Below are 21,775 nucleotides of genomic sequence, written 5' to 3' on the forward strand. Positions count from 1 at the left end.
AGCTCAGCTGGTCCACTCAATAAACTGAGCACAGCAGTATCATGTTGGCTGTTTTTCCTTTCTGCACAATACTATCTCTTACTTTTTTAGGTTATCCCACACACCTATGCTCTGCTTTTTAAGCACAGCCAAACAACTGGCAGAGTACAAATCTGCTATTTCCAACAAATTTTAAAAGACTGGAAAGTATTTAGGCCTATTAAAAGTGTATGTAGCATAAATGTAAGACTGCTAAATGAATACAGAAAGTCCTTAGATGGTCTTTACAGTTGTGAGAAGAAACAAGTGCCAAAAAAGAAAGGAATAAAGGCTATAGTAGACTGCCATTTGAACTCTTTCTGTAACATAATAAAGCAATTTTGGAAATTCTGGAATAGCAGTTAAAAATGAAGGACATGGCACTATAAACACGAAGTAAAACAAATTAAAACTGAGCTGTGGTTAACATGTATTCATTTTCCCATGGCAATCAGGCTTCACACGTCTGGAAGAATACAGCCTGTAGCAGTATGAATATGAATTAAAATGCTGACAGTTGAACACTTTCCAAGCTATGTACACCACATTCCTTTCCTCAAAAAAAAAAAAAAAAACCACCAACCAAAAAACAATTTACAATAATCTAAACATTTTATCTCACTACATGATATATCTACCAAAGTTTTAAGTGTCAGTATTTTAGAATGCATTTGACCCAAATGAGATAAATTTAGTTAAGAAGAAAAAGAGTCTCTAATAGCAACTCACTACAATTAGCCTGTCTTTAATTGACCCTTGAATGTCAACAAATTTTGTTCAATTTCCTACAAGGACAGGCAATTACAGTGTCGTTATTATAGGACAACTGTGTATTTTCCACACTGCTTGAGAGATGAGAAACACTGCTGTCTCTCATTTACCAGAGACTGATACCTTACTCACTGTATGCATTTACAACCTGGTTTTGGTTAGGGAAGCAACAGACAGTAGGTAATAACTAATAAAGTGTCACTTATTTAGTGACCTCATTTACACCACATGAATCTGCACAAAGTACCTGCAGCTTCTAACTGTGTATCAACTGTCTCAAAGGTGAAAGGGTAATGTGATACTGCATTTCTTTCATTGTGTTACACACATGACTATTCTAACAAGACTTAAAAGGTAACAATTCAAGTCATTGCATTACAGCGTGTTTAGTAAGGATACAACTGTACTTAGCATGATTGTTTTCTCTCAAAATGCTCTTCAGCCAGAAGCTGAAAGGACACCATACGGTATCTGGAAAGTTCCTCATTGCAGATTTTTCCTCTAAAGAGAGTATACAAATAAAAAAAGGTATTGCTCAGCAAAGCAATACAGATTGGTAGCCTAACTGTGCTGTGTCATTTTTTGGTGCATGCCTGAAAGGCAAATACATGGAAAAAATACAGGTGACAACGTACCAGCTTCTATCACACTCATACAAAATAAAGCTGGCAGGTGACCCTAAGGTTCCATTTTATTTCCTGATTTTCCCAGACCCATTTAGAAAATGTTTGTTTAGCTCCAAGATTTCCAACAGCAGTTTTCTGACACACAGACTATTACACCTTCAGTTTTAAATGCTATAAAACTCAGTGACATGGTCCATATGAATCTAAGTGGCACCTCTATATAGACTGTAATGAACATGAACTATTTTACTGTGATAGAATCAATTTAGCTATGGAATTTTCAAATCATCTGCCACCTCACACACAAATGACTACCAAAACATGGTGTAGTATTAATGTATGAATTAGTACCTGCTTTAATGATTTGCATGTTCTCTAACATTTTTTCTAGTCTCATTCTTGAAGCAACAGTAAAACTGTCAGTTTAGGAATACAAACTTCAAAGATGAGGGCTGCAGGGCAACTAAAGGTAAAACTTGATCTATTCTCTTGAAAAAATATAAACTTGGCAACATCCAAGCTGCAATTACGGGAAGTGTTTAGTGTGTTCTTCCACACGGATCTCTTCTACTACAAGGGTCCTCTAAATATTCTCAGGTAACCATTTAACCACTGCTACCGGCACTGTAACATGGGCAATATCATTTCACTCCAACTTCAAATACCATTCTTCACAGTGGACATGAGGAATCCTACTGCAAGACTGTATAGTCCAACACCAACATTACCTTCTTTCCTACTTTAATTTTCACTCACATTTACTTAATCATAGCAAATGCCCATGCCTTCAAACTCTCCCTACAGCCACATCACTTTCCATGTATATGTTTCTCATTACAACACTAAGTATGGGGCTCTAAACTGGACCTAGTTCTCAAGTAGGACCAACTGAATTAGAGCATTTTCTTTACAAATCTGAAGTTCAGCCACCCCACTAGGTACCAAGAGTGAAATAAGATTTGTTTCTTTTCAGTAACACCACTGTCTGTTCCTTTAGTTTGCAATTCACTGACATGAACACACTTGTTGCTGTATTAACACCTCAGTAACTGACTTCTTTTTAAAATCTGTTTATTTGCTTCTTCCCTCTTAAGGATTGCACATTTAGCCTGTTCTATTTAGTCTTGCTGACTTTGGAGTGCTCCTCTGAAGCTGAAAATAGCCTGAACTCATTTTACCTTTTCAAGTCTACTCTCAGGCTGGTGGCATCCAGACATTGTGTCTAAGCATTAACTGCTCTGGCACCATAAAGAGTCTCTTAGGGATGTATACCTGTGGTCTTGCCCTCATTTGCCCAAATCCTGGGAACCAAGGGCAGTCTAGAATTCACATAGTGCTTAAGTCTATCTCAAGAGACAAATCTGTATAGTTACAAAAACACATATTTAAAGTAAAAAGAATCTCAGGGGTGAAATATGTCAGTGGTAAAAAGGAGGAGGAAAAAATTACGCTCTAAAGCTAAGATGATTTTACCTCACCTGACTTTCTTCATGTTTTCATTTGTACCAGCCCCTGTGGTTTTCGGGCAAGACATGTTTTTAACTCTGCAAACCTAGGGATAATCAATTGTTGTGCTCATACTTTTATTTTAACATCCCAAAGCTCTCAGCAGTGCTCATCTCTGACACTCTCTTTTTGGATAGCATTCAGGGTTTGATTACTACCTTGATAAAATGGTTTAGTGTATGCAAACAACCTGTTCTGAGAACATTAATCAACTTAGCAGTACGCCTACAATTGAGATAGGAGTTTTTGGATTATAGTTAATAAATGTAACTTCTACTCATGGTCCTATCAACACTGAGACAAGAAGCAGTCATAGCACATCCTTTAATAGCAGCATGTGTCAGCTTCCTCCAAACAAAGTTTCATTTTGCCTGCATCATTCTTCAAGCATTTTAACCTCCCCATGCAGGGAGAGGCACAGTAAACTGTAATGAAAGCAAGGACATCTGATCTAGCAAAAAGAGCAGAAAATGTTCAAGCAGACAACATCCTCCTCCTCACCCATATTTCACATGGCTTCTTGTCTTCCTTGTGTCTCAACAGATGTATAGAAAATGGCAGGAAAAAGAGTGGACAAACACATAATCAGTCTTTTCCACTCTTGCATGCAAGACAGACTAACTGTATAATCATGGTATTCTATTCTTGCAGTTTAAAAACTCAATAAATAATTTTTGTACTTGTAACTCCTATGATGACTTATTTGAAAGTTTCTACCTTAAAAGGTACTAAAAACTTGTTTTGAGAAGTGAAGCATTGGTTTAGTCACCCAAATAGGAACGTCAAACTGAAACAGAGTATTGCTTAACCCAAATAAATCTCAGGACTTGACAACAGCAATTTACTGTTACTGAAAGCAGGCCTTTAAAATTGTACTGAAAATCCAACCTCATCTTCAGAGAGCAGAACCATTGAGATTTTGGTTTTTTCCCTACAGTTATGGAACATGGGATCTACTTGCCCTATAAAGAAACTACCTTGGCTTTTGTCACTGCACAGCTTCTCAAATTCAGTCACAGGAAGTCACATACTTATGGCTGCACCTGTGAACTATCCTTCAGTCAGTGGCTTTTTTAGCCACATCAACCTGTGTGTTAATCCATGGTAACCAAACATATATCCCTCTTTAATGCACAGCACTACACCTATCCAACTTTTCTCTGGGACAGATTTATTGCAGTGAGAACCTAACTGTGTACTAAGATTAAGACTTGCATGAACTTATTCCTGTTACCTTAAAGTGCAACCACATGAATACACAAGATTCCTAGATATATCGTTAGCTAATGAAACTGGTGAAAGTAAAGTTAAATCTCCCTGGATGTATTTTTTACCTTTTTGTTTTATATACAACATTTGGCTTACACTTCCAGCTGTTTTGTGTTCTTACTGAAAACCAATATTCTAAAAATGGCACAAAGCCATTACAAGAAAATTTAATAAAATAAAATAAAATAAAATAATATTAAAAAAAATCAGCAAATCCTCTTTGTCCTTGACGTAACTAACTCTTGTTCATGACAGGAAGTAAGTAGCTTTCACAATGGTTTACATCCAGGTGGCTTGCTTCAGACTGGAAGACCAGATCAAAATTTTGGCATCTCACCCAAAGGCTGTCACTCTTTCTCTTTCTGGCATAAGCAGCTGCAGAAGTTGCCCTCTACCTCTTGGAAACAAACTGCTGCTTAGGAAGGAAGGGGACATGAGAGACCCAGCTATTGACAGAGGGTAGCACCTGCTGTGGAGGGGAGCATGTGCCCTGCAACAACCACAATGTGTTGGGAAAAGCAGCTGCAACATCAATTATCAGAGTTAAGCTGTGAGCAAGTGCAAGAGGTTGCATTTAGCTGCTTGGGGGGCGTTTATCCTTTGAACAGTTCTTCCCTACCTCATGTGAGCCTAAGAAAATTGACTAGAAAGCAAGATCTATTAAGGTCCAATTAGGGCCACAATGAAAAGACCTCAAAATCTCCTGCAATAAATAAAGCTTATACATAGTTGTCTTTCTCCCTCTATTCCATCCAAATTAATCACTTCACATGGTAGTAGATAGGTTAAAAGTTAAATTTCACTTCTGGTGTTAGAATATTCACACAAGAGACCTTAAATCCACTTTGATTACTGAAGAGTTACACTGACAGGAAGAGTGAACAAACAGCAGCTTGTTAAGCACAGACCTTAACAAGCTCTCTATGCGGAGAGTGGTCAGGGAGAAACTGAACATGCTTGCAGAGTTAAGACTGCCCAACATTTTTCCAGCTGAAAGCTAATGAAAAATAAGGCCTGCCAAAATTCAACCAGTTCATGTCATTTTTTATGTCATGTTCAGTTTAATCTTTGCCCCTAATCTGTATGAAAGGCTTTTGCCATTTAACCAAATAAAACCCAGATAATCCGAATGCTGCTTAAATCAAAACCAGGGACCAATCATACAGAATTTACATTTCCCTATTCCATGGCAGAGAACTCCTTCTGGGAGGGGGGGGGGGGGGGGGGGTGGGGAGCGGGGTTATGCTACAGAAAAAATACAGAAAAAAATGCAGCTTGTTTTTACCCTTTCGAATGTTTGGATCCCTTTATTCGCCCCAAATTGAAGCTGCTCTTTGTAAGCTTTAAGAAAACATTTTGCAGGCTGAGAAAAAAAATCCCCTGTAATGAATTCATTTGACAACTAAAGGCAAAAGAGAGATTAACAGGAAAAGACTAATAGCAAACACAGAGCAGGAAGGATTATGCTGCATCGCTCAAGTGCTTCCTACTGTTGATACCATCTGAACAGTCTAAAAGAAGGGACAAAAATTAAAAAAGCCATCCAATTTGAAGAAAAGAGTACAACAGTGACTAATATGAGGACAGACTTACAGAAGAATTTTACCTTTAGAATGCAACCCCAAGAATTGCCTGGAAGGCCAATCAAAATTACTAAGTTCCAAAAGTCATCCCATGTCAATGACACCTACTGTCATCTTGTGTTTCTTTCAGCTCTATTTCATATGCAGAGCAGTGAAGAACAACAAGGTGCTCCACAAGGCAGCAATTCCTCATGCTGCGAACCGAACCAAATGGCCAAAACTATATATGATGTTACATAACTTAATTATGAAGTTCACCATCATTTTCTTTACTCTTTTCAAAAGTTCATATTCATTTTATTTTTTTAAAACTTTTGGAAACAGAGCTGAGTTGCAAAAGAAAAAAATGTGCCTGCTCTAATCGTGTCTTCTGTTGTCTTACCTCCAACTACACCATACACAAGAGCTGCCTTTACTAATCCTTCCATTACTTCTGCAAGACACATAATCTAGGGAAGTTTATTTTGCCACTGTCCTGTTCTACAGAAAAACCCTCTTGCAAGAGTTGATTATTTCAATCATACTTTAATTCAATTCCCATCCTTGGACTGCCAAGAATGTTAATTTGTAACAAGACTGGTAGTGTTCTTCCTTCATTGATCTAACACAAACTGGATTCAGGCCCAGACTCCCAAGGTTATTTAAACACCTGTGATGTGTTAAGGACCTAAAATGCACTTCAGAATTTTGCTCCCATGTTCAAACAGCAACTCATGAAACTGAAAGTAAATAGCTTTCACGCAGTACCAGTTAAAATCCATTTTTTTTTTACAGCCTACTGATGATATTTGACAAAAAAAAATTGTTTTAGCTCCATTCTGCTGTGCCGAAAACGAGAAGTCTCTTCTTAAAACCATGGAAAATTATTACACCAGGCTCAGTTACTTCTCAGAACTTTTTGTCTGAGTTTAAACGTATTCAGAAGATCCTGAGAGCTATTTCTTTCAGAATGGAGAGCTCTGTTTTACACGTGATTCTCTGAAATTTTCTACAAGACCCAAGGTAGTACTCAAAGACACATTCCAGGTGCTAGAAGCTTAGACATTTACATTTGAGAGGTGCTGAGATTGTGTTGAACACTGACATTTGTCTAAACAATTTTGTTGCTTTATCACAGTACTTCTGTACCTGACCACTCTTTATTTTCCTCCATTGTGTTTTATAACTTCACTGCTCAAACACAAATTTGCAATACTTGTAAAGAAGGAACAATCTGTGTCTATGTACTCACAAATTCTACCTTAACAGAGAACAAACAGCCAGCACATCTCTGCTGCCTGTGCAGGGGGGCCTGTTCTTACCATACAGTTCATGGCAAAGTGATTGTGCTGTGTCTGAAGTTCCATCGTGTGGGGGTGACTGGTTCCAATCTCTGTGTAGTTGTTCAGAAACAGACCTTTGTTGTGTGTGATCCAGTCAAACATCTACATGAAAATATTAAGGAAAGAAGAAAGTTCAATCATTTGTTATGGCAGAAATCATGGACAAGTAATGTAAGATATCCATGAACACAGAATACAGAGTCTAAGGCCATGAAAATTAACACTGATGCTCCTTCCATTGTAAGTTATTGTATATTTTAACCCAATCATTGCTGAAACCTGTCTTTTTGGACCAAACAGCTGAGGCTGTTAGTGTTATCTTTACTGTAGGTGTTTATCTCAACAAGCTACAGTAATGTCATAATCACAAACTTCATTATTACAAAGAAGTCATAGTAAACAAACAGACTTGGAGCACAGCCCTGAGTTGCCAAGCTTATACATTCTCTAGTGTCAGCACTTATTGACGTTGGCAGCTTAGCAGTTCAGAATGAAAATGGGAACTCATGGAAATTAAATATAAATTCTTTCATGCTGATCAAGTACTTCAGCAGCAAGATTTTTAGTTTGTAAGTTTACAGCAGATTTGAAAACAACTATTCTATTTCTAGATTAATTATGAAAAGTATATGTGGGCACAGAGTTACCTTTTTCCAGAGAAATTTAAGAATAATCTTTAAATAATTTTTTTTTTAAGAAAAAAAAAAGAGTATTTTAATATTGCAACAAATTTTAGGAGAGACTTTACATAACAATGGCCATCAGTGAAGGCACACAGGTACGCTAACAATGGCACTGGAAGACAAAGTTTTCAAAGACCAAACAACACAGCAAAGAGCTGTTTAACACCCCACCTGCTCACAATGGTCTTGAAATACATGGTCTTTGCTATATCTCAGCAAAAGAAACACACCTGCTCTCTTGATAAGCTAAAATAGATTGTCCAGGAAAAAAGGTAGCAGTAAGCATTAATTTAAAGATCTTTCAAAATATGCTGGCTGACAGAACAACATTATCAAGTCCAGTTTTTGTCCCAGGTCCATGACAAACTAAATTATAAGCAGACCACAATATGGTAAGAACTGTAAGCCAAACTTTTGAAGTTTAGATAACTGAGACAGCTGATCACATACTCCTAAAATTTTAAGCCTATTATCTAGAATTCAGTGAAAATGTCTTAGAACATTATTCAAAACAGACACTGGTACTGCTCGTGACCATCCTTCTCTAGGTCACTTGAATCGGCTGCCCTCAGACACTTAAAGGGCAATTCCAGTCAGATTCCTTCCCACCTTGTCCCTTTTCTGCCTTCTCTTCTCCTGAACTAGTCCAAATTTCTTGCACTGAATTGAGCAAGCCCTCCAAAAGGAACATGTTAATTTCTCCCCATGCAATATCCTTTTTCTTTCCAAAAAAGATCCCATTCTTTCCCACATTTCAGTAAAATACAGACACACACTGATAAAAAAGTCATGAGCTGTGAAATCTAATCTGACACAAGCAGTAAAAATACAGGCTGCAAGTAGATTAGGGCAAGTCTTAATCCAAAAGTGAGTTGGGATACTACACAAACCTTGTTTTTAATCTTTTTTCACTGGCTAATGAGAAAAAAACAGTGCCAGATATGGTAGCTGCTGTCAACCTCTTTTTGAGGTGCCTAATATTTCCCTTTTGAAAGAAAGATGTGTTAATTTAATATAGAATTACTCTTGGAATCAGAAGCATAGAAAACACTGATAGGAGCTTACGCAACCACATGGCAGGACAGAGGTCAATCCCACAGGCTCAAGTATTTCACAAGAAGTTTCTTAAAGACCAACTTATGTAAGCATTTTGATAAAGTATGAGAAAATTAACAAAATATATTTTGATGATGCTCACATGGTACTGAAAGATATGCTATAATGCAGAATAATCAATGCTGTAATGAAGTGGCTGCAATGTTGATAAAATGCATTTGGTCTGAAAGAGCAACACTAGAAGAACAGCTTGCATTATTTTCTAAATCATTTTAGAAACAGATAATAATTTTAACTTTTTTCCAACTCTCTAACATGTCCCTACTATTTTCAGCTATATCTATCCAGTAAACATTTGTCTTAATTGGTACTTTAAAAAAATATATTTATTTTTTAAAGACAGCAGAAAACATTACAGTAGTGTAAAGAAAGCCCTGAGCTGAAATGATGAGGGTAAGGGAAAGTATATGTGAAGAACACAAATGAAAAAGCAGGAAGAAGTTAAGTTTTATATTTTTCTTCTGCTTTTACTCTTCCTCATGCATCTGCTAGTGACAGCTGCTGGAGAACAGAACACTGGTTTAACATGGGACTATTGGTGTCATGCAGTTCAGGCAATCTTATGTAAAATACTTTAAGAAATCTGACTACTTTAAGCTCTGATAAAAGACATATCTACCACTTGACTGCACAGTCTAGATACTACTACTCCAAGAGAAAAATTCCCCACCCTTCCTTAAAGCTATTTGTTCCATGGTAACAATAATAAGTGATTGCAAAAACCATTCTACATGAAAATAGACCTTATTTGAGCTCATCTAAAAGTGATCTGCCTGCCATACTTCCTCTTCAAATTCCATGACAATCAAGGGCTTTCTCATTGAAGGGACTGGTTAGCCCGAAACATTCTGAAATCACTCAGTTCTCTGTTAATGACATATGCACTGTCAAAAGAGATACATCAGTTTTTAGCCTGGGACTTCAAACCCTGCATCAATGAAGCAGTTCCCCATGTCAGCCTCTACAGACTTTGTTGACTGCCTGTCACTCACTTCCCAAAGATCACTCAAAAGAAGACCAATGTAGTTTGTAATCTTCTGTATCTATAAAGTATACAGCATTCTTTGCTTGATGTATGCAAAAGCATCTGTCTGGAACAAATGCTTAACAAAATAAGTGCTTTGAAGTCATTAGCAGTTAAAATTTTCTTTGGTAAGAGCTTCCTGTGTTCCTTACAGCTTAGAAGTACTATCTCATGCCCTTTACTCCAGAAGACCCTGTGTGCCTTTCAATCACAAAGTCCCTTATTTCTCATTAAAAGGCTAGTGATTAACTTCAACGACAAAAATTACTATTTTCAGTTACCTTTAGTACTTCTTTCAAGTCCATCAAGTATGGGCCATTTATGGCTTGCTCAATCCTTACCTTTTCAGCATCCTGCTCAAACAGCCTGAGCTGAAAGCATTGGTCCAATTTCAATTTCCGCACATGCCACATCTGATGCAGATGCTGCCGTGTTGAGTGCAGCCTGTCCAGCATGGTGGACACTTTGGGTAAGAGGTTCTGTAAGTCTGCATTCCCTGACCCAGAGTTCTTTTTGGGAAAGCTATCACTGCTCTGTATCCTCTGGAGCAGCTTTTGTCCTTCCACATCAAGGTCCTCGATAGGGGCCTTAATGACTTTCTTTTTCAATTGTGAATGCTCCTCTATCATATTGCGAGCACCTTCCAGGTCCTGAGGCATTTCCTTTTTTGACAACATATCTTGCAGTTCCTCCAGTCTGGACAGCATATGGGTTGCATTGCTAATGTAGTCCTCAAAGGCAACTCTGATTTCTATCCACTCCTCATGGTTGTATTCCAAACAGCCATCAAATTCTGGGGTTAGCTGAGAAGGGTCAACTACTTTGGTAAGGCCTTCCAGAGACACCATATTTGTCTAAAAAATAAAAATGAAAAGAAAAAAATGCTGTTACTGAAATGAATTTGAAAATTCCTTTCAAGTTTTTGCCTTTGTCTTCGTCAGAGTTGATCATTTTGCTCATGAAGTCCACATGACAACTTTTCTCACACATTTCAAGTATCAACTCTGATCAGCAGAAGACAGGAGGTCTTGCAGGTATTTTCCCCACATTTCTTTCTCACCTCACTACATTTAAGAACAAAAGAGCAACTACTCTTTTGATTACTGTTTTGACTAAGTTTTGATTTTGTGTATTGCAAAGCTGCAGGAGGATAACAGCAAGGTTCATTCAGCTGATTTCCTCTGGATTCTGCAGATATCACAATTACCATAATGCAGACTAAGATAACGAAGAGACAAAAAGTAAGTTTTTATCATTAGGGGGAAAAACCTAATTCAGTCTTTCTTGAGCTTACAAAAAGAATATAAACAACAACATGCACAATTACCTAAGCTAAATACATGAAGAAAACCATATTTCTTCTAGCATCATTGGTCTAAAGTACCTCTCCTTTCAAGCAGAATATAATTTATCTGAGAGTTTTCAAGGTGCTGATCATTAGTGAGAACATTTAAAACCACAAAATAAATATAAATATGTATACCACAGGAGAAATTACCTCAAACTCAAACTTAGAGCTGCCAAAGTTAGTCCTCTGTTTCTGCCAGAAATTGTCTGGCTTGATTATCAGTGCAACATGAATACAACATGGAAAGGATTCCTGTAAAATCTTCAGTAGAGGCTTTATGGAGTCCCATTTTGACCCACGCATATCTACAATGACGGTGAATCCTCGTTTACATACTTCCTCACTGCAGAAAACAGAAGGAAAGGTTATCAAGAAAGTGTTTCAACTTCCAACACAGCACTTTACTGCACCCCACTGCCTAATGAACGTGGTCTCCTCAGGGTCTCACTGGTGACTAGCTAACCATTACAGCAGATCTCACAAATCTCTCCAGATGCTTCTTTCACTCCCATGCCAAACTCCTTGTGGGAGATAGCTTTATATCTGTTGCTGATTTGATATTCTGCCATTATCTTCATTTTCACAGTTTATTTTCATGGTGATTCATTGTCCAGTCTGGTTTCTCCTTCACCTTACACACACAGTAAACCTACCATTACTTAAAGCAGCAATCTCTAATTTATTTACTGACTCTTCACACACTTACTTGAACTGATGATAATATTCATGTTTTTTTAATGATTGAGGGGATCCTCCAAAAGACAGAGGGCAAATTGTTCTTACCTACCACTTTGCAATTTTTTCAAACTGCCTCAGATTTAGAATCATTTTATCTGAGAGTTAGAGTCTGTAGAGGAGAAGCACCTGTTTATTGACAATTTCTTTTCTAACAGGATCGATTTGTGAATAGTCAAAAGACAACTCAGTATTTTACAGTTGTGAAAAAAAACCCACATCAATCTGTTTCTACAAAATTTGAGCTCAATTTTGCTGTCCAAAAGTTGACAGACCTTACACTCAAATTCTCCAGCACCCCCTCAGAGAATGAAAGATTTAATTTCTTTTCATCAATATCTTCTGTACATTTAGTTCTTGCCACTGATCAAAAGTGACAATCACCACCACCACCACCAGAAACTCTGATTTTCTTCCAGCAGAATTTGCTACATGACCTTGTAGCATAACCATAGGAAGGAAAATATTTCAAAACCAATGCATCATAGCCAACAGACTATCAAAAAGGACAAAATGTCCATTGTTTGAGTATGAGTTACTTTTAGGGATGTGACTAATTCAAATGCCATTCTAGGGTTCATGTGGTGAGGTTTTCAGAGTGTCCAAGTGGCAGGGAAGCTTCACTGGCATATTTTACTTAATCTTATTGACCACATTGCAGAGAGATGGATTATGACTGATACAGGAGATCTGAAAGAAGTGGTAATATGAGTTCCTTAGAAGGGCAAGGTTTTTTTAAGTTCAAAAAGTTTAAAGCTAGGGAAAAGAAGAAAGAATAAACATCCCACAACATTTCAAAAAATGAGTTTATCATGATAAATGCTGGCTCTCCCACCTGCCCATAGGAATGCCAAAACCGGCATTGGCAGAAGCAAAATATATTAAAAGCTTGGCATACATGTAGGCTTACAATGTACAATTTTCTGACCACAGTGAAAATGTTTTCTAAAATCCTACAGGATTCAAGGAAAAAAAACCAACTACTGTCTTGAAGATAGATTTATTACTGAAAGGCCAAATGGCAGTACGAGTGCTGCTCAGCCTATCCCTATCCCTACCATACTGAGGATTGCACAGGGAGTGCTTGCCCCTAATTCACAAGGCAGGCATATACTGGGGTGTCTGATGTGGTCCCTTATCGTGTGATACAGTGAGGCTCCATGCGTCCTCCATCATGGAGCCACATCATCTCACACAAGATGAATCCCTTTCAGCCAAGGATCACAAGATTTGTTCCAGAAAGCCAAGGTCATGTGTTGGGAAGCCTGAACTACACTAAAATATCTGGTCCACTCTGTGGTGGTGACCTAAGCTTGGCTGTATTTTTAAATCAGATAAATTGTAAAATCAGTAAAATTGTGAGATTGAGTCAACTTAAGCTTTTAGATCTCTTGCGAAACAACTGATACCTGTGATTCTTCAGCTACATCAAGTAATAGTACTGCAACAAATCACAGACAGACCAAAAGTTTGGGGATATATGTACCAACTGGGACTCTAATTAGCTAGAGTTGTATCATCAGTCCCTTAAACATGACTTGTATGAAAACAAATCTTGCTTTTGACAAAGCTCCCTTTATTCTCAAAAGTTTGCCAATGCTTGAAGAGGTTTTATAAAACATGCACTAACTTTCTTTTAATTTTAGATCTACTGTTGCTGAAAAACACCTTTTGCCAGAGGAAGACTGTTTCTTACTCTTACTATCTCTAAAAAAATTCTTGAACACATTTTGATGCATATTTATCTATTAACTCCTCTAGCAACTTGAAGCTCTAGATGGCTAGAACACATCTCACCATTCAAATGTGAGAGTAAAAATTTCAAGCCTTCTTTCTGTTCTTTCTCTAAGTCTCCCAACTCCTCCAGTTAACTTTACAAAAAGGAGGCCACTCTTCTTTCTGTACACTCTCAAACAGATGCCTTGAAGCTACTTTTATGAAACCACCTTTTTCAGTCTGAAACTGACATTTGATTATATCAAGTGCAAAGACTCTCAGTAAATTAGCACATTACACAAACACAGAAGATATTGCACTCCAGGATGTTGTTAAAGGAGTTTTTTTCAACTGTAATCACAACTGCTGCTTGTGGTCACAGACAAACATAGTCAGCATTGCTCCAGCCTGCAACAAATGCTGGCAGGTTCCAAAACAGACCTAAAGTCAGAGTCTTGGGTTGATTTTTGTCCCCAGCTTGATTACTACAGAAAGCAAAGTTCTATATGAAGGAACTTTTTTTAGATACATACAGAATATCTAACTTTGATTTGAAGTATACATATATAACTATATATGTACGATAATATGGGAGTGTATATATGCACACACACACACTAGCACTGGATTTGACTTCTGCCAATTTATTTAAACAGCTCACTGCAATTCATGGGTTAAATTGCTGATAATGCAATGCTATCGGTACTTTTACAGATCACTCCACAGGTTTATCTGAGACCTTTACAAGCAATTTCTCATGCCTTTCTCCTGGTTATTTCTGTTCTGTATCAGGACACTGTGACTTATCTAACACAAATAACAGTTAAGAGTCCTGTGCTGACCACATTTCCACACAAAGAATATGGTGAATGATGACCTGCATGTTTCTAATTACTGAAGTAGTAAAAGCCTTTGAGTTGTATTTGCAGTCTTTAACACAGCCACACCAAAGTGGCATGGCAGTGACACTTCCAAGACACAAACTACTTCCAACTAAAGCACACCAGCCCTTCTGCCAGTGGCCTTCCTTTTACAAGGCAGAGTAATTATTTCTCTTCCAAAGAGCCATTTGAAAATAGTAAATGACAAAACTTGGTATTGATTTGCTGATGTTATTAACTCATTCAGTCTGCTAGTTTGTGGGAGGTGTTTACACAGCCTTAGAGGTTAACAGACAATCGCTTACCTAGGAATACACGCTAGATATGAAATTAGTCTTCTAAGGTCTTCTTGCCGTATTCTGTCGTGGTTACTACGAGCTGGAAATGTTAGAATGGGACCTCCACGCTTATCTCTGCCACCTGAAAAATTAAAAATGTTAGGAGACCCCACAGCATAGCATAAAATTCTTGTTTGCAGAACTAGTCTTCAGTATCTACTTTAAAAAAAGTTATTTCAACTCAAATGCCAACACTGTCATTTTGAGACCAACTTAAGATTGAATTTGGGGATCATTGATCAGCATACTGCCACTATTTCTACAGTGAGAAAGCAAATGCCAAAAAAATCAAAACAAAGAAAAAACAGAGCATTACACTTACACATAACAGTCACCTTCAAGTTTGACTGGCAGTGTGACATCTCCAGAAATGGCACTCTGTTATGTATTTAATTTTTGACTCAGCAATTGTGTAGATTTAATTTAAATACAGAATTATCCTACACTGTAGGCAAGTATTTAGATGATATGGCAGCAGAGAGCACAGCTGTGGGACGTGTGCCCAGGTAAAGGAGCTCCTCCGCTAAGTGAGAGAGCTTGGGGAGGAGGTGAGTAGGTTGAAGACAGATGGATCATTGTCATAGGAGACTCCCTTCTCAAGGGAACAAACACCCAGTGTGCCAACTTCTTCAGGCAGCCTGCTGCCTCCCTGAGCCCAGGGTTAAAGATGTGATGAAAAAGCTTCCTACCCTGGGAAAGGCACGGCCCTTGGGAAAACCCATTATTATTATTAACCCATATTTCAAGAGGATAGCAAGAATTGCAATAAGAAGCCCAAGGGCAATCATGAGAAATATGATTGAAGTCTCTCCCTGCAAGTGTCAGGATGATTGGTTGGGGGATCAAGAGCATAGATGGTGTTTTCTCTCTGCTTCCTGTTGCAGGGAATGATAAGGGAAGAAATGGGAAGAGCCATCAGATCAATACCTGGCTCCAAGCCTGCTGTCGCTGGGAGATTTTTGAGTTTTCTGATCATGGGTTCGTCTACATGACATTGAGCCTGCTGGTGACAGACAAAGTACACCTGTCTCAAAGGAGGAAAAGGATCTTTGCACACATAGTTTTATTGGGGCTCACTGACAGAGCTTTAAACTAGACTCAATAAAGCCATGCTTGCTAGAGATCAGTGTGGAGGCAGCACACCATGTCTGAGGAATGGTGAACTAGCAAGGTCTGCCATGTCACAGGAGGTAGAAACAAAGATTCACTAAGCAGCCTAAATGTAAGAGACACTGATGTGTCAGAAAGCATGGAAGAACCTGAGAATGGTCATGTAGGAATTAGGGCTTCTGCCCCCAAAAAAGTGACAGAATTAAATGCCCAACTGAAGTGCATCTACACCACTGAATATGGCTTGGGCAACAAACAGGAGGAGCTGGCAGCCATTAGGCATCAGGTAAACTGTGACTTAGCTGCCATCATGGAAACATAGTGGGATGATTTGCACAACTGGGGTGCTGCAATGGATGGCTGTAAATCCTTCAGAACAGATAGGCAAGGAAGGAGAGTTGGCAAGGAAGCCCTGAACATTAGGAGTGTTAAGATTGTCTAGAGCTTAATGACAGTGCCAAGAAATTTGACTGTTTATGGGTAAGGACAAAGGGGAAGTTTGCAGGTGATGTCAGGTTGGGCAGGAGTGGATTGATGGGTCAGTAGTATGAGGATGAACAAGGCCAAGTACTGGGATCTTGCTGTGACAACAACCCTAGACAGCACTACAGGCTGGGGGAAGAAAGGCTGGAAATCTGCCTAGAGGAAAAGGACCTGGAGGTGCTGATTGACAGCACCTGAACAGGATCCAGAAGTGTGTCCAGATGGCCAAGAAGGCCAAGGGCATCCTGGCCTGTATCAGCAATAGTGTGGCCAGCAGGACCAGGGCAGTGATCATTCCCCCTGGATCTGGCACTGGTGAGGCCACAAATCCTGTGTCCAGTTCTGGGCCCAGTCAATACAAGGAGGACATGGAGGTGCTGGAGTGTGTCCAGGGAAGGGTGCAGAGCTGATGAAGGGTTTGGAGGACAAGGCTTATGAGGAGCCTTATGATGGAGCTGGGACTGTTTAGCCTGGAGAAAAGGAGGCTCAGGGGACACTTTATTGCTCTCTAGAACTCCCTGAAAGGAAGCTGCAGTGGGGTGAATGTTGGTCTCTTCTACAAGGTAACACGTGACAAAGATGAGAGGAAATGACCTCAAGTTGCACCAGGGAATGTTTAGATTAAATATTAGGAAAAATTTTTTCACCAGAAGAGTTGTCAAGCTTTGGACAACTGGTTGCCTAAGGAAGTGGCTGAGTCACCACTTCTGGTGGCATTTAAAAGACATGTAGATGCAGCACTTAGGGATGTGTTTAGTGATGGGCTTGGCACCCTTAACCCTTCGGTTAAGGGCCAGACTCAATGATCCTAAATGTCTTTTCCAACCTAACTGATCTTGCAACTCAATGATTAAATTAATTACTAGGAGAATTTAGGTGTATAGTATTTCACACTCAATACATAGATTGAGTGGATGGAAACTATTTAAGCATTTAATCTGTATTTTTATCCTATTCTGATTTGCAGATTCCCAATTGTCAGTTTATAGTTTTTAATTTTGTTAGCAAAACAGGAAATTCTGAATCCACTTAATATAAAAGGCAAAAAATCTGACTTAAGTGGTTCCACTTAAATGCATTCATCTCAATCATAAAATTGCAGAGACTTGCTGTAGTCAAATAGTAAAATATCATCTTATATCCAATCCCTTGCTAGTGACAACAAAATGTTACTATTGCTAAGCACCAAATTCAAGCCCAGTAGGATGTCTTCATCAACACATCTATAATAGCACAAACAGATCTTGCAAGCTAAATTTCACATGTATGTTTTCAACCACAGATGTGTGGACTGTTTTCTTCTGCCCCATGGAAACACAGAGAAACACTATCTTTAGCCCAACATTTCTCATTTTGAATCAGCTTTTCATTGTAATTCCATGTTGCTAAACAAAGGTTTTCAAAAATCACTTAGAAAGGAAGGCCAAGAGAAGATAAAAATAAATATAAAAACAATAAATACAACCAGTTACTAAAAAATTCACTACTATCATCTCCAACACAGTCAGTGTGTGCTTGTCAGAGACACTAAGCCTGGCTGTCAGAGTCTCTAGAGATTGTCTACACTAGACACGCTCCCTGTGAGACACCAAATGAAACTCAGAAGAGGCAAATGCATCTTTGAATCTCCATCAAGCTACAATGCCAGAAAACAAAACTTAAAAGGAAATTCATATCCTTATCCTTCATGACCCTACTAAGTGAGACCTAAGATGAAAAACAGTTGCTTCATTCTAATGGAGAAAGGCAAGTTTTGACCATCCTGACTTGCATGCCAAGCAGAGAGCTTTGAGGATTTTTACATAGCAAATGACAGGAGAAAAACAAGACAGAAGCTGTAAGCGAAAGGAATGATCAATGACGAGACAGAGTCCAACAGCCCAGGCCCCCAGTGAGCTCCAGAGCCATCACTGGGCTCCAAAGCTCCCAAGTGTAGCTGATGCCTGCTACAGCCCTTAATGCTCTCTCTCCCCATTGCACAACAGGCCACTACCTTCAGATCTTAAAAATTTGTTTCAACTGGTAAGTGCTACGGACTCCAGTCCCCCAGAAAAAGTAATGCAATTGCTTAGGGTGGATATTCTTTAAAAAGCAGCAGTTAGCAGGCAAAGGCATAAGCTGAATTGTCTTTTACGCTCTCTAAGCATTTTAAGCAAATGCTTTGTTACATGCAGTCACCTCAGACCAGTCCTCCAGGCCTTTCCCACACAGCAACTCCTGTATCATGCAGGTTTTCAATATGGCATTTTTATGTCATTCTGGATGCCACTTCAGTTGGCTCCAGCTCCATGTACGTCAGAGAAAAAGCCCATTTTTAAAAATGGTGCTTAAATTTCTGATAGATCATATCCTGAAACTTTTGTACATCAGGGACAAACTCTGTTGTACAAACTCCAGGTCTAGATGAGTAATAAATAAATATAGCCCTGATTTTAGATGAAAAGAACTTCACTATCCAGTCCTAAATGAGGTAGCAAAATTGCAAATAATAATTAAAAAAAAAAGTCCCTAAGACTTGGGGGTTTTTTTCATCAGCTCTAAGGACAGCTTTCTTAGGCCTTTTACAATAACTGACTGTCACTTCCTTTGTTCCTGTCCTGATGCTTCTGTGTCATACACAAACGGGAAAGTTAAAAGCAACAATGCATGAGGCATCAGTGGGAATTTCCTGTCTTGCAATAGTCTTTATCCAACTCAACCCCCTATTAATCTTTGTTTAACAAAAACATATTATGCTACTACTGCTTTCATCGGTAAGACTTCCATTTTAATCCATTTCCTTTGAAACACTGCCCCACCCCACTATCGAGATATTGTGTTTATGCCAAAGTGTGTCACACAAATATCTATCTGATCAACTCACGTGAGTCACCTCACAGGCATCATTTCTGTTCAGTGCACATCACTAACAGCAGTATTCTCAATGGTCTCCAAATGGCACTAAAATCCAACAGGCTGAGTAGCGCGGCTTTTTTAAGAAATGCCTTTTTACCTAGTTACAAAGTATACTCCATTAAAGAAAGCTCAACAGTTGGTTTTCATGGCAAGACAAGTTACCAAGGGCTATTTCCTTATATGAAACCAAGATAACTGTGCCTTGTAAGAAAATGCTCTCCTTGCTTAGGTGTGTGTAGAGATATAAGAGTATTTGTACTTTGACAGGTTTCAGTTTAAACTTAACACAGAAAAATGGATCCAAGATTCTATTTGTACTTTATACAAAAGCCTAGAGATGTAACTGTTTCAGGTGGTAAAACATCCATTACTCAAGCAGTTTACTTCTCAGTTAGGTGAAAACCTGTTCAGTGAACCAACAGTCTTCTTTATCTTTGTGTTCCCATTTATAAAGCTTAACAGTTCTAGTTGCATGGTGGTTAAGTCCTAGTGATGGTGGTACTTTTTTGGGGGAAGGTGGAGAACACATTGAAAAGCATTGTTGTAGGTTGTACTTCAGGGTTTCTTAATTCATTTGCACTAATAACATATCTCATTCCATTTGAGTTTCACCTGTGAATAGAAATGTGAAACTATGGATTTTAGCAGATCATCTCTAACCAGACTTCTTGCCCACAGCTGTTTGCTCCATTCTTCCATCAGGAGTTGCTACCTTCATGCAGGCAAGTTAGCAACCATTTATTTCTGCCAACACCTCTTCTGTTCTGGTTCACAATTTATAATCTCCCCTTAAATTTATCTTCATCTTTCATTTGGCCCATTCCACTTTCAGTGAATTAATGCCTTTCAGAATGCCATCTGCTTACAAATTAACATTAGAAAAACATTAGAAAAATCCCTTTTCATGTCCCTTCTAAGTATTGGACAACTTGGAAATTCAGAGGTTTTGGAATGAAAACTGACTTCATTTTCCTTCAATGCCATAAGACAAGGTCCAAAAAAGAGTAATGAGGGATTGAAACATTGTGCTTAACCCCCTTTTCTCCTTTTCTTCCCCTCTAAAAATAAGAGTTTTAAGCAAGCCTTTCCCAGCACCACAATTCCCATGTTACCATGCTACCAGGAAAACTGCTCTTACAGTTACCAGGAACTTTTAAGAGAAAAAAAAAAAAAAAAAAAAAAAAAAAAAAAAAAAAAAAAAAAAAAAAAAAAAAAAAAAAAAGGAAAACAAACAAACAGAAAACTTCACCTACACATCTATTTGCTTTGCACCTCTACTTTACTCGGCAGACTGGACAGATACGATGTACTACATGCTGTACTTGCAAGCATCAGCATCCATGCACAGCAAATCTCTTAAAGAGTACAATTGCAAGAACAATTTTATGTATTTTACTATTTACAGACAAGAGCTTTACTTTTGGCATTCTTGACAAATTATCTAAAACACTACTTTCAAATATGAGACTATCCTCTAAATCATTTGACACTAAGATTATGGCTGAGAGAACGATGGTGTTTAATCCCAAGAGAAAGTCACACCAAAATGCAGTTTACAAAAATAAGCACCTCAGCCCATTATTCCATCAAGAAAAGTTACTTAAAAGTTACAGACTATGTTATGATACTAACTCATATAAATCCCACTTTTAAATCCTCCTGCTATTCCTTGTTCAGTAACCAACCAAATTCAATGTGTATGCTGGAACTACCCAAAATTACACACTAAGTCAGCTCCCCAAGAAAATACTAAGTGTGCTTCAAAAGACAGGCAACTGAAGTTCACTTCTGCAACAGACATATATATTTCTCCAGAATATGCTGCAGACGGGCCAATAACAAAGGCATCTCTGTAAAATTCCCCAATCAGAACAACCAGAAATAAGAAAAGGAATATGACTTTGGTACAGCAGGTTCTAAGCTGCTGTAAATAATGGTGTGCAGGCCAGGGGGAATGCAAGACTTAACATGACCAAGACAACAACTAGCAACGTTCCACATTCAAGAAAACAAGTACCTCCTCTATTATGCCTTTCAAAAAAAAAAATGTCGTGTTTAGGACATCCAACAGGAATCAGTGTTGCCCTAGCACTCCATGAATTTTGTAATGATAGTTAAAGTATTTAAAATATCATTTTACATGCTACTAACAGCATAGTTGCAAATTCTACAAGAGAAAATAACCGTACCTGAAAGGTATGCAACTTTTTCCTTTAAAATTGGCAATACTTCCATAGCCTTCATTTCATCATTTTTGCGAAACCCTTAAAAAAAGAAAACAGAAGATGATTAGTCAAAAATTCAGACAAGCCCAGCTTCTACATTTAATGAATGCACTCAAAAACATCTAC

At 38.3% G+C, this 21,775-nt stretch overlaps 1 protein-coding gene and 1 long non-coding RNA gene across 2 annotated transcripts in view; one reads left to right on the forward strand and one right to left on the reverse strand.

Moving 5' to 3' along the window:
- LOC310912290 overlaps positions 1–20,674 on the forward strand; it is a 174,552-nt gene extending 153,878 nt beyond the window's left edge. The window contains exon 2 of the long non-coding RNA XR_014590642.1: positions 20,583–20,674. This is a non-coding gene — a long non-coding RNA (uncharacterized lncRNA). The remainder of the gene's footprint in view (positions 1–20,582) is intronic.
- Positions 1–21,775, reverse strand: part of TRIO (trio Rho guanine nucleotide exchange factor) — a gene marked incomplete at its 5' end in the record, with an annotated part of 243,148 nt that overhangs the window by 153,925 nt on the left and 67,448 nt on the right. Inside the window, 5 exons of the mRNA XM_083866631.1 lie at positions 7,075–7,197; positions 10,260–10,772; positions 11,417–11,609; positions 14,904–15,018; positions 21,614–21,688. Of these exons, the coding sequence (XP_083722757.1) occupies positions 7,075–7,197; positions 10,260–10,772; positions 11,417–11,609; positions 14,904–15,018; positions 21,614–21,688 (1,019 nt within the window). The remainder of the gene's footprint in view (positions 1–7,074; positions 7,198–10,259; positions 10,773–11,416; positions 11,610–14,903; positions 15,019–21,613; positions 21,689–21,775) is intronic.

This window comes from Zosterops lateralis (assembly GCF_965231275.1).
Source record: "Zosterops lateralis genome assembly, chromosome: 1".
Classification (NCBI taxonomy): domain Eukaryota; kingdom Metazoa; phylum Chordata; class Aves; order Passeriformes; family Zosteropidae; genus Zosterops; species Zosterops lateralis.